The 12,086-nt window shown below is 37.0% G+C and overlaps 1 protein-coding gene across 1 annotated transcript in view; it reads right to left on the bottom strand.

Annotated features, from left to right (window-relative positions):
• Positions 1-260: 260 nt before the first annotated feature.
• Positions 261-12,086, bottom strand: part of PHF20L1 (PHD finger protein 20 like 1) — a 54,379-nt gene continuing 42,553 nt past the window's right edge. The window contains exons 17-20 of the mRNA XM_031060888.1: positions 11,190-11,385; positions 10,417-10,786; positions 6,803-6,965; positions 261-5,703 (exon numbers count right to left, since the gene is read on the bottom strand). Of these exons, the coding sequence (XP_030916748.1) occupies positions 5,561-5,703; positions 6,803-6,965; positions 10,417-10,786; positions 11,190-11,385 (872 nt within the window). The 3' untranslated portion in view covers positions 261-5,560. The remainder of the gene's footprint in view (positions 5,704-6,802; positions 6,966-10,416; positions 10,787-11,189; positions 11,386-12,086) is intronic.

Raw genomic sequence — 12,086 nt, 5'->3', positions numbered from 1 at the left:
TTAAAACACCAAAACAGCCCAAGAACAGAAATATCTTCTAATTACTTTGCCATATACATTAAGTAATTCAGTACTGTGAATAATTTACTGATTGTATCATTTGCCTACAGGTTAAAATACAACTGAAGATTCCCTGACTGCACATAACCTAAGGACTACAGGCTAAACATGCAGCTGAAGGTTCCCTAATGCTTTAAAACATATGCAAACAATCACTAGCTCACCAGAAGAGAAGTCCATGGAAAGGGAGCCCAGGCACGTAACAATCTCAACAGACCTTTATTGTGAGTATTAGAATGCAGTCAACATTATTGCTATTATAAAAAACAAATCACAGAAGGAAGTATTTTGCTTCTCTCACAGAAGATTTAATCATAGTGCAGTGCTGCCTCTCTCAGAGTCTTTAGTGACAATACACTGATGCACATGGCTACAGCTGAACACAGGAGGCTTGGCCAGTTGTCAGGAAAGGAAGACAGCTGTTTGAAGGAAACAGCAATTGAACTAGCTTTAGTTATCCCACCCACAGAGTAAGGGAAGGGAACTTTTGTCCTGAATGATTTTTATGCTAGTTCATTTTCTCCATGTGGTCTCCAATTTTTCATTTGGGTTGTTCAGGCTGGTGCAGAATGGCTGCCAAATGCACAGTCTGCACTCGGTGCAGTGTATTTTCACCATCGTTACATGCTCTGTATTTGTTTTCCATATACAAAGAGATATACACATAGTGTATAATATTTATTGCTAAAGACAGACCCCCATACCCAGTGCCCAGGACATAACAAAGTATAACAGAAACCATTACTGAAGCATTTCAAACAGCCTCTGCAAAATTCTCACCTAAAGCCATATGCAATCAGTACAACAGAAAAAAATTGTGGGCTAATAAAATGTGAGAATAGCAATGGGTATTTCAAAGTGATTAAGCCTTTGACTTTAATAAGCACTCCAAAATTAAGGTGCATATACTGAAACATTTTTAAGTAGTAGAGCAAAAACCTATAGTTCCAGTGTTCTAAACAATCCTGCTTGCAAATGAATGGCATCATTGCACACACCCCTTTGACACACCAGCACCTCCTCAGAGCTACTAACAGGGCAAAGGCAGCTGGGACAGCCTGACTGCTCTTTTGGCAGAGTCCTGCCCATCCTCCACTCGCTGATTTTTACACCAAGCTCCAGTTCAGTTCAGGATCTGTTTTGTGCCTTTAGAGTTCCAGTGAAGAAAAATGGTTGCAGCTTCCCTTTAAATACAAAGGAAAAATAGTGTGGTTTACAACATCAAATACTTTTATAATTTTACTGTAATGTTTGAATGACTCCTTTGCATCCTAACCCTCAGTTTGGTAAGGAGTGCCGGAGCCCAGCAGTGCCAGAGGGGTTTTGCTGTAATATTAATTCAAGTCTAGTTAAATTAGAAGCCAGATGGGAGTAGAGAAAGGTCACCAATTGCACAAGACAGAAGAGGCTTACTTGAGAAAGGCATCAAAAACACCTGGAGATTTTGATTATGGTGCACACAGTCCAACTGTACACAAGTCCCAGGATGCTCTGGAGGCTGTGGACAGAAGAGCCAAAGAGGCCTTTCCCCATGACTGCTTCCCACAGCAGCCAGGAAGAACTGGGCATGAGAACAAAGGAGTGACACCCTCCAGGCACCTCAGAAGCCAGAGTGCAGAAAGCTGAAGAATGAAAGGAGAAAAAGATGCAAGCTGCAGAATGAAGAGATGAACACACATAGAAGCTCAGAGATAAAATTAAGAGAGACAGGTGGCTGTCAGCCATACAAGATTACTGCACCCATGGAAGCACAGTTTCAATTCTTTGCCACCCAGCAAATACAGGAAATCTATCAGAAAATTGCAACCCATCTTTGTCTATTTGAGAAAAAATGACAGGCTTCTACCACTGTAAACCACTCCACAGCTGAACAAAGGTCTATGCATCTAAGGCCAGAATATCCAAAATATGGGCACTACTCAACCTACAGCTACCCAAGAAAAGGGTTAACAGGAAGCATCTTCCAACCCATTCCCTGCAATATGACCTGAAGTACGTCCATTTTGTAACCAATGGCAGCCCCATCGTGTCATACCAGATCACAGCATCAACACCACATCTCATTTATGACTGCAGGACTGCTGTCCTGCCATCACTGAAACTGAAACACAATTCCTGATGTAGATGCTTCTGGTATGGTCACAAGTAGGAGCAGACTTTGAAATGAAATCACCCTGATACCTCCATTAACAAAAAAAAACAAAAAACAAAAAAACCAGGAAAACCCCTAACTAAACCTCCGACAAAAAGCTGGGCATTCAAAGGCTCCAAAAGTTTGCCATTTAGCTCTGTGAAATCACAAGAGGCTTTTGTAAAATGGCATTTCCCTTTTGTCTATTACTATTTAGAACTCCTATTCAGCGACAGAAAGCTTCAAATTTAAACATTTTGCCTTTCTGTGCACACGTATCCAACAGTCCTTACATTGCCATCTTTTTCCTCAGAGAGGGTCTGTCCCCTTCATCAAAACAATGCAGTCACAATTCACACCCCAATAAATGATGTTGCAAACAGACTGAGTGTACATCCCTGGCTTATTTAGAGAGGAAGCAGGAAGACAGATGGGAAAATATGCCTACAGGAATAAGATTCTCTTGATAAGGCCAGCTAGGAAGAAATACTGGTAAGAGCCAGATCACACTGGGATTGACTGGTACATGAGCAAAGCAATTAACTGTAGGCTACATTCTGTGCAAAACACAGCATTTTTATGGCACTTAACTTGTGTTTAAAATAAAAACCTCAAAAGCATCTCAAACCTTTGAATACTTGAGAAACTAGGGTCAGAAACTAATGTCCACATGTTACAGACCAGCACCACAACTTGAGAAAGCAAACTCAGACAAGTTTGTGAAACATTGGAGCAGGACACGATGTATCATACATAGCACGGTCCGTACAGACACTGAGATTGTATTTCTTAGAAGATATGAATGATTGCAGGAGAGTTTTTATAATACATGACTACACAATGAACATAAAAAAAAAAAAAAAACCTGAACAGATTGTTTTTGTAAGCACAGTCCATCCTGAACAAGGCAGGATCTTGAGGGGTAAAATTACATATTTGTGTAAATTAAGAGGCCATTACACATACAAACAGAAGACACATTAAAGCTGCAAGGGCAACTTCAACTTTGACCTTAGGATTTCCTTTTCAGAATACCATTCCTCCATCTCTGTAGTAAGAATAAAACCTCTGTCCTCCCCCCTGAACTTTCCAAGTCCACCTCCACCTTCCGTAACATTTACAATTATATTACATAACACACATGCACACACATTGCATAATATTGCTACAGTGTATGCTGTATAAATTCTGTAAATACACTCCACTTTGTTTCAAAGTAATTCACTTGGATTTACACTTCTCTTATACAGTACACACAGTACCACATTCAAGGATATGCAGCAAGTGAACAGTCTATAAAAACATCTCACATATCCAAAAGCAAGTAGGTCACTCAACTATTCATGTTTGAAGCAGTTATTTAAGCATCATCTATATAACACAGAGTATTTATTAACAGTTGCTATAAAATGTCAACAACTCCACAGCTCTAATGTTCTTTCTGCATTATGGAGTTGCCAACCATTCCATAATTCCATGTTTTCATGCATCTCTGTGATGTCTCCTACAAGCTTGATGTGGGAAGACTTTTTAAGTAGCAACCACTCTGTAACAGGGGTTTACATTTTGCTTTGGCCACCAGGAGTGATAACTCACTTCAGGTATGACAGACAGAGAGGAAAGGTCAGGGTAGGTTTACTTTAGCAATGAACCAGCCACGCTGCTTTCTTTCTCAATAATGGTTTTATCATGAAAGTTCAATGCACTGGTTGCAAAGTCTTTCCCAGATAATCCATCTTTGGCACATTTTTCAGTTGTATGGATCCTTAAAAGGCATTCCAAGATTTTTTGATGGTCTGTACATAATAACAATCACTTCTTTTTTAACTTGTATGTAGATCAGGAAGAAAAGTGGAAAATGTAGAGTATGCAGAATAGTTTTAATAAACAGTTTTACATACAGTACCTTACATATAGAACAGTGTGTTTGCAAATTTAAATAATTTTTGAATGTACAGTGGCTTGTACTCTTATCAAAAGGTAAATTCAAGTTTACTGTCTATCGGTTCTAAAATGCATTTATACAGATAACTAGAACTGATAAACAGACATGAGGCATAAAATGTTCAAGTATCTTAATGTCCTCAGTTAAATAGCCTCCTTTTAACAGTCATATTTTACAAATTTCAAAACCTGTACATACATTATTTTCAATTTTAGAAACTGCTTGTTAAAAGGTAATATGAACCACCAGTTCTTGTAGTCTGTGGTAATAAAACTAGACATGTGTAGGTAGAAATGTGTATGGCATGTATATATGAACACATAGCTATGCACATATACATACACACACAGACACGGATGTAGCACTGGGTACAGTGGCAACTTATCAGCACAGAAGTCCTGGGCTCAAAATCCAGCAAGAGCTAACAGAGCAAGGAGGTTGCCTTTGGTTTCATGACATTTCATTCACTGAAGCTGAAAAATTTTGTAAAAATAACTTGGATAAGGTATCTTGTGATTTTTGCCTTTAATGGTTCAGAATTTCCACAGCCAGAGACAGTTTTGCCGCTCTTGTCATTCCTCATCCCCACTGAGGATGGTGAAGTTTTCAGAGGGCCAACATCAGAATAGAGCTACCCAGGACAAAAATTGTACCTTGATTCCTGAACACTGCTATAGAACATAAAAAAATATAAAGTAGATACAATTTTGGATGGACTGCTGGCACCGAGTCGGACTTTGGAAAAAACCTTCACCTAATTCATAATTAAACTCTCATCCCAGTGATTTTAATATTATTTGGCACATCTGACGACCATTTTCCACGTCTGTTTTAAAGGAGCCTAGGGGTGCTGTTCTAGGGATTTCTATTTAAAAAAATACTTTAAAAGGGAGACCATGACAAGTAATTTTTTTCAAAAATCAAAGCTAGTATGTTTGTTTTCCTGAACACTCATAAGAGAAAGAAATAATCTAAAAACCTTCCTTGTAGAGAAGATACAGCTCTCTCTGTATCTATCTTTCACTAGCAAGATAAGAGGATTGCATTACTAGTCAGCTGAATTCTGCTAATTTAGAAATGTTTGCCAAGGGTTTCAAAATAGTAGCACTGCTCTTCGAAGAGTTTTTGTTTGTTGAATTTTCTTGTATCTGGGGATTTATTGTTCAACATGTTAAAATCCTGAGAAATTGACACTTCTAAGTATATTACATATAATTTTGAAGCCCAGACATTGAATATTCATATTTTCAATAAAACAGATTCCTGACTCTAAACTTCCTCTCTTCTTTCTAAAGCTTCAGCCTATTAATGTAATCAGAAAAGAACCAGATAAATGCTCAGCTTTTTGCTGTCTTCCTGTCAGTCTTGGGGCTAATAAAATTAATTGTAAAGAACCTATTTTTACTTCTATATTCTTCCTTTTGTCATACAGAGCAAAGTGTTGCTATTTGCTGTACTTTTCCCATGTCGATTAAGAGCTGTTTGATGCGTCGCTTGAGCTGAGGCAATCTTGCCAGAGGATCTGGTGGTTCCAGTTCTCCAGTGAAATCAAGCCAGCTTTCTAAAACTACAGAAGGGAAAGGAAGAAGTTGATTAGAGTAACTCTTTGAGAAACAGTTTCCATAAAAATTAAACTTTTCTTTCTTACTTTGTCATTCAAAAAAGGGAAAATACACTGAGGCTGTGATTTTTATTCAATAGAAGAAATTTTGTTAGGGAAACACCAACTAATTCCATATTTCTCTTGAACAATCCAATCTTCTGATTTGATTGTTGCTGTAAAAAGGTATCTGGGAGTAAATTTTACACTTGGCTCACAATTTACCCTCTCCACACATAAAAGCAACTTCAGTTCATGGTCTGCTCTGACAGTTCTGAAACAGAAAATGCAACCCTTAAATACAAGGCTTGCTTCTGCCACTTTAACAGGCTCCTGTGGACAAGGTCCACGGGAGATTACAGAATGGTTTTCCAATCTTCAAGGAATTTCTCTGCTTGTAGAAACAGAGAAGGGAAAAGGTCAACCCTATTAATTTAGAAACACTGTATCTAGGAAAAGCAGGGATACTGGAAGTAAAACCGCAAATAGAAATAAGACAACTTTATTTGTTAAAAGATTAATTAAGGAGTCCTAAGATTAGACTACAAGCTCCCTTAATTACCAATTTCTATGACTGGCAAGTCACAGACACTTTATGTGCTACAATATTCTCATACAATATAACTTCATTCAAGTTTTCCCATGAAGACTGAATTGTCTTCATGAAACCACTTGCTTACTAATAAGGAAAAAACCGAAGTTGAAGGCACAATAAACACCTTCTTTTTCCCCTACATATTGTCAATTACTAGAACAATCAGGCAAAAACCCCTCCAGGTGTAGAAAAAGCCATATACTTTAGGATTCATATTTGGACAAAGACTAGACAAGTTATCTAAGCTTTCTGAAGTCTGAGCCTGAGTGCTTAAATCTACTTTACTAGCATTGAAAACTTGAAGAAGGGAGTGGGGAGATCAAGGGCACAAGCTCTGCTTATAATTCTGGGACCCAAATTTGAACAGAATACTTAAAAATCCATCCTCAGTGCCTCAGATCACTTTGAACATATCAGTTAATAGAGATGCTGCTACAGGTACATTAGCAAGTAATCTGGCAATGCAGTTACCATCAACTTCTTTTTCAATCAGGTCCATTCTGCTGGTGACTTCATTCTGTACATTCTCTATATGGGTGAGGAGATTTAGCTGCCATTGAAGATGTGTGTCCACTTGTTCTTCTGAGCCTTTTCTTTCATTACAAACAAACACAGTGTTTCCTTCAGCAGAATTCTTCATAGGAGCAACAGAGAGAAAAAAATTGCCATTTAAGATTTTTTTTTCTTTGTTTTAATTTCTGGTGTTGATTTCAACATTTGAGTCACATGATAAACTCTGCTGGCTTAGAATTGTACTTCTGTACACACAACAAAAAGCTTACTCAGAAAGCCACATACTATGACACATCAACAGACTAAACTAAACAAAATGCAGATTTCCACATAAGTAAGCATCTACACCTTTTGCCTCATTTCCCTAACACTGAAGTTTATCAGTTCAAATACTTTCTTCAATGCAGTACGACAGATTGTACTTCCCTGCCCTTTTGATATAAATAGCAACTTAAATCATAAAGAGCTGGACTGCATGGGTCTACTGCCACCAAGAATGTGCAAAATCCCAAGGTTTGTTTCCATGGAAAACTCTCTACAATGCAGAAGTATCTAAGATGTCAACAGTCACTATTTTGCACAAATAAGGAGGACATCCTATTTCACAGAATCCCAGAATGAGTCAGCTTGGAAGGGACCACAGTGGATCACCTGGTCCCAGAGGGTCTTCCCAGAGCACATGGCACAGGATTGTGTCCAGATGGTTCTGGAGTATCTCCAGTGAGGGAAGACACTTCACATCCTCTCTGAGCAATCTGTTCTGTTTGCTGATTAAGACAAAAAACTTCTCTTTCTACCTGCTATTACCTCACCTACCTTCCAGGCACAAGTCTGGGGTAAAACTGAACATGCTTGGGGACAGTTACAGTAACATGTGGAGTTATGCAAACATAGTATTTGAGGAAGATTGACTTCTTCAATATAATTAGTACCTTCGCAGCATGCCAGAGATAATACACAAGCTCCTAATCTTGCTGTATTTGATGTTTCAGCTACGGAGTGGAAGTAGATCAGATTTAATGAGTTAAAAATACTCAGCATCTCAGGTAATTAGGAGGATTAACAACTTCCATTTTATATCCACCATAACTTTATACCCAGTGAAGTTCTTTCACTATTGAAGATTTTATTTCAAGGACTAGAATGCCAGATAGATGTGCTCACCCAGTGTCAGTTCATGTCAAATGCCAGAGCAAAGAATGACTTTAATTGCATTAATACATTTCTCTGAAGAGTTCATCTAATTTTCCACACCACATAAGAAAAAAAAAATGGTGTTAGGTCTGTTATTAAAATATTTTTTTCTCCAGTCAAGTATAGGAAGAGAAGAGAGGTAAAGAAGAAAACAGGAACTGAAGGATTTTAAGTTACAACTTAAGCAAAAAACCCCAACTTTCATTTTAAGACTTAAAATCAATTATGTTAATATTCATGATGTTCAATAAAGGAGTTAAAATTATGTATCAGATATAGATTTTATTTGAAAGGCATGAGAGTTTTGATGCCTTTATGATATTTAAAATCCCTTCTCTGAAGGCATCAGGTTTGCTTCCACAGTGTTTTCAGTAATCAAACTTTTCATAATCTTATGAAAACTATTTGCAATATAAGTAAGAAATTATCTATTCCTTACAATTTTCCTCTCCAAAACTACAGTAATGCCACTTTTCCTTTGTTCTGAAAGGATCCAAATCATAATTCTAAAACAAAATAATCTTTCAGCCTGCTCCAGCAAGTTAGAGAAAATTTCAAAACTAAGGAACTGAATATCTAAATAACATCATAAATGTTGGGGTTTTTTTCCTTCTAATGACCTCTATATTTATTCAAATGGCTCCTTGGGAAAAAACCCACAAAATCCAACAGGTTCTCCTCTAAGCTATGAGATTAATGTAGGTAATCAGGCAGGGATGGCAGGAGAAGAGTTAAGGATACAGCTCATGGACAAGAAATAATAACAGGAGGTTCAGGTGGGGAAGTCTTGTGCTCTCAGAAGCAAAACCAAGGAAACTAAATACAATTTTAAAGATAATGTATAGCCCAAAAAGGGACTTGAAAACAGTTGATCCAAACACTATTTGTAAGAGAAATGGAAGTATGTAACAGAACTGCAGATTAGGGTAAGACAAAACAGTATGGAAAACCAGAATATTAAAAGGTTCTGAAGAATGCTAGAAAGGAAAATTCAAAGCCCCAGCCAAACTTTGACAAGGAAAGGAGAAAAGGCACCTTAAAGAGAAGTCAGATCATTTAAAAATGATCCTTCAATGTCAGTTTTAAGGTGAGTGCAGACAGGTTTATGGAGAAACCAAGGAGAGTTTTTCTATGCCAATCATGTTTAGGCAGAAGGCCTTATTTTAGTATCAAGGCCAATCGAGGTGTCCCCAGAGAAAAGAACGCTCTTAAACCAAGAAGAGGTCTGTTGGGGCCAGTGCCAAACAGAGAGCACCTAGCTTTTTAGATATATTCCTGAATATTAGTTTTGTTTAACTGCTCATGTATATTTTCCTTGAATTCTAAATATCTTTATACTATTTATACTGTCTACAATGACAATTTAAACTACTGTTGGAAGGCAAGAGTATTCGACACTGCTGCATGTCTCCTTACTATAAACCTGAATATAGTTGTGCAATGTAGCAAATTTAGCACAGAAACAGGTATTTTTAATTAGAATGAGCCTAAAATTCCCCATTCAGACTATACAGCTTACATGCCACATTTAGAACTAAAATTAAAAAGAAAAAAAGATGCATCATACTCATTTCTTCCACACCAGAAACTGTACTTCTAAAGGGGGATGAGTTGGATGATTTATCCTCATACAGCTGGTATTGCAGAAAACAGAAAGGTTTGGCTCTCTTTGGTTTTTGCTCTGAGAACTGTTCACTAAAACCAAATTAACAACTTTCAGACCTTTTCCACCAAATAATGGATTCAAATCATTAGTGTAAAAATGAGAAAGAGATGTTTAAACAGCAAAATATAATCCTGACTAAAAATGTTTCATTAGAAGAAATATGCAATATAGAAGAGTGAAAAGCAGTTGCACATGACGTGAAATTAGTTGGTCACTAAATCATTACAAGTGAAAGATATTCTAGGTAGTGTTGCTATTAAAAGAAGAATACAGTACAATAAAAAATACTATTAAAAAAGCCTTGGTTTAAAAAACAACAACCAAAACCTCCTAACACATGTAGATAACCAAACTGAGAGAAAAAGGGAAACCTGTCCCATTCCCCTCACCTTGTTAAAACCATGTAAATTCTGTTCCAAGACCCTGCATTTTAATAATGGGGTTTCCTTTCTCTCAAAACATTGGATTGAGAATGATTTTTTAGCATAGGCAATACTTTAAACCATACCTTCTACTTCATATACCAACGAACATACTTCACCTGGAACAATTTCAGTGATCCAAGTTTGCTTCTAGTGATTTCTGCTGACTTATTTGATAAATATGTTGACTTACAGCAACAAAGATTTTTAAATACCTGTATGTACTTCAGTTTTATCAGACTGAACATACTTTTCCAAATAAAATTTCCCAGATGAAGAATGATACTTACCTGCTCATTCATGCCACCATCTTTAAAAGAATATTGTAAACAGTTTTTATTCTCTGTGTGATATTCCTGATCTTCCTCAAGGCTACTTGTGTCTTCATCATCTGAGCTCATAGGGTCAGTGACTGCTTTGTAGTCATGACTAAAACTCTGTGGTTTTTGGTAGCTGTGCTCACTTGTGATGTATGTTTCTTCCATCTTCTGGGGTATACTGGGTGGCTCTTTATGGTTTTGACTATGACATGTCCTTTCAGCTGGATTAACAGCATCCTGCAAAGTCACTAACTTTTTCTCTACCCCAACAGTTCTTTGCTCTTGTTCTTTTCTCATCCCTGAATAAGCCCAGAGATGAAGGTCTGGGTGATGCTTATTTCTGCAATGAAGGGAAGGAAAAAAACAAGTTATAGAGAACTTAGTGCACTTAGAGGACTGAACTATTAAGCATCCAATTCTCCTAGATATTAAGTACTGAAAAGCACCATTATCAAACAAGAAGTATTCCTAGGTCATTCATCAATTTAAGATAAATCGAGAATGTCCCTTTAACACAAAATTTACCAAAAAAATCACCAATAATCCCAATAAACCAGATCTGCTTGGGTGCTGAACACCTAGTTCCTGCTTAAGCTGAGGGTACTGCACATCTTGCACTTAAATTACTTAAAATATTATACAAGAAAGAACTTCAACGTGAGAGAAAAATGCAAATGGAATAATGGTAGCCTTTGCTACCTAAATATATACAGCTGGAAAATAAAGCCTGGAGTGATACCTACTTCAGTATCCCAATCTTCAGCTGCAGTCCATGCAGAATTTCAGTTACCCCATAGACATCTGCCAGTAGGTGATGTGTTGACACGATCTTTTTGGCATTAAGATGAGAGTAGTTCTCTTTCAAAAATGATAATCCACACATGTGTCCATTGTTAAGCCAGTCTTTGTCATAGAGATATTTGGCACTCCACCTCTGTCCTGGGGTAAGCAATAAAGAAATTGAGGGACATCTAAAGGCACAGCAGAATTATGTTTACAACTAGAGTGCTATATTTATGTGCTGAACTTGCCTAAATATCTCCTAACATCCATGAAAGGATGACTCAGGATTTTTCTAAAAATATATACTAATTTAGTTTTTGTAGATTAAGAAGAAAGTCAAAACTTACGAGAAAGAAAATCAGCCTGAAACCTCAAGATCCCACTAAATGGCATTTGAAACTAAAATCTAATCACTTCTGCAATCAAACTATATTATATTAAGATCTATGCTGTTATCAAAATAAAAACCACCAAAAAAAATTACACTGACATTGTAGTTCAACTTACTTTAAAAAAAAAAAAAAAGAAAGCCCAAGTTACCAAGAGAAATATTAGAGTGGATTTTATATGGATATATCCAAAACACCCAGTTTGTTTCTAAAAGACAAATGTTTTGTTTCAATACTGAACTCAATATCTATTTATTAGATATTATTGTTGCCAGTGTTTTAAATATATGCTGGCTCACTCTATTTATTAGAAGCCAAGCAAAGGCTTCAGGAAAAGCAGATATTTCAAAGTTATCTGACAGCAGTGCTCTTACACTCCCCTTTGAGGTGCCTTTCACCAGACTTGTAGAGAGGTTATTGATGTATGTGGGCCTCAGGTCTCCCCTGCTATGTCTTAACCCAACCAGC

This window comes from Geospiza fortis, unplaced genomic scaffold, assembly GCF_000277835.1.
Source record: "Geospiza fortis unplaced genomic scaffold, GeoFor_1.0 scaffold94, whole genome shotgun sequence".
Lineage (NCBI taxonomy): Eukaryota > Metazoa > Chordata > Aves > Passeriformes > Thraupidae > Geospiza > Geospiza fortis.
Note: the sequence above shows the minus strand (reverse complement) of the source record. Positions and strands in the feature narration are given on the sequence as shown.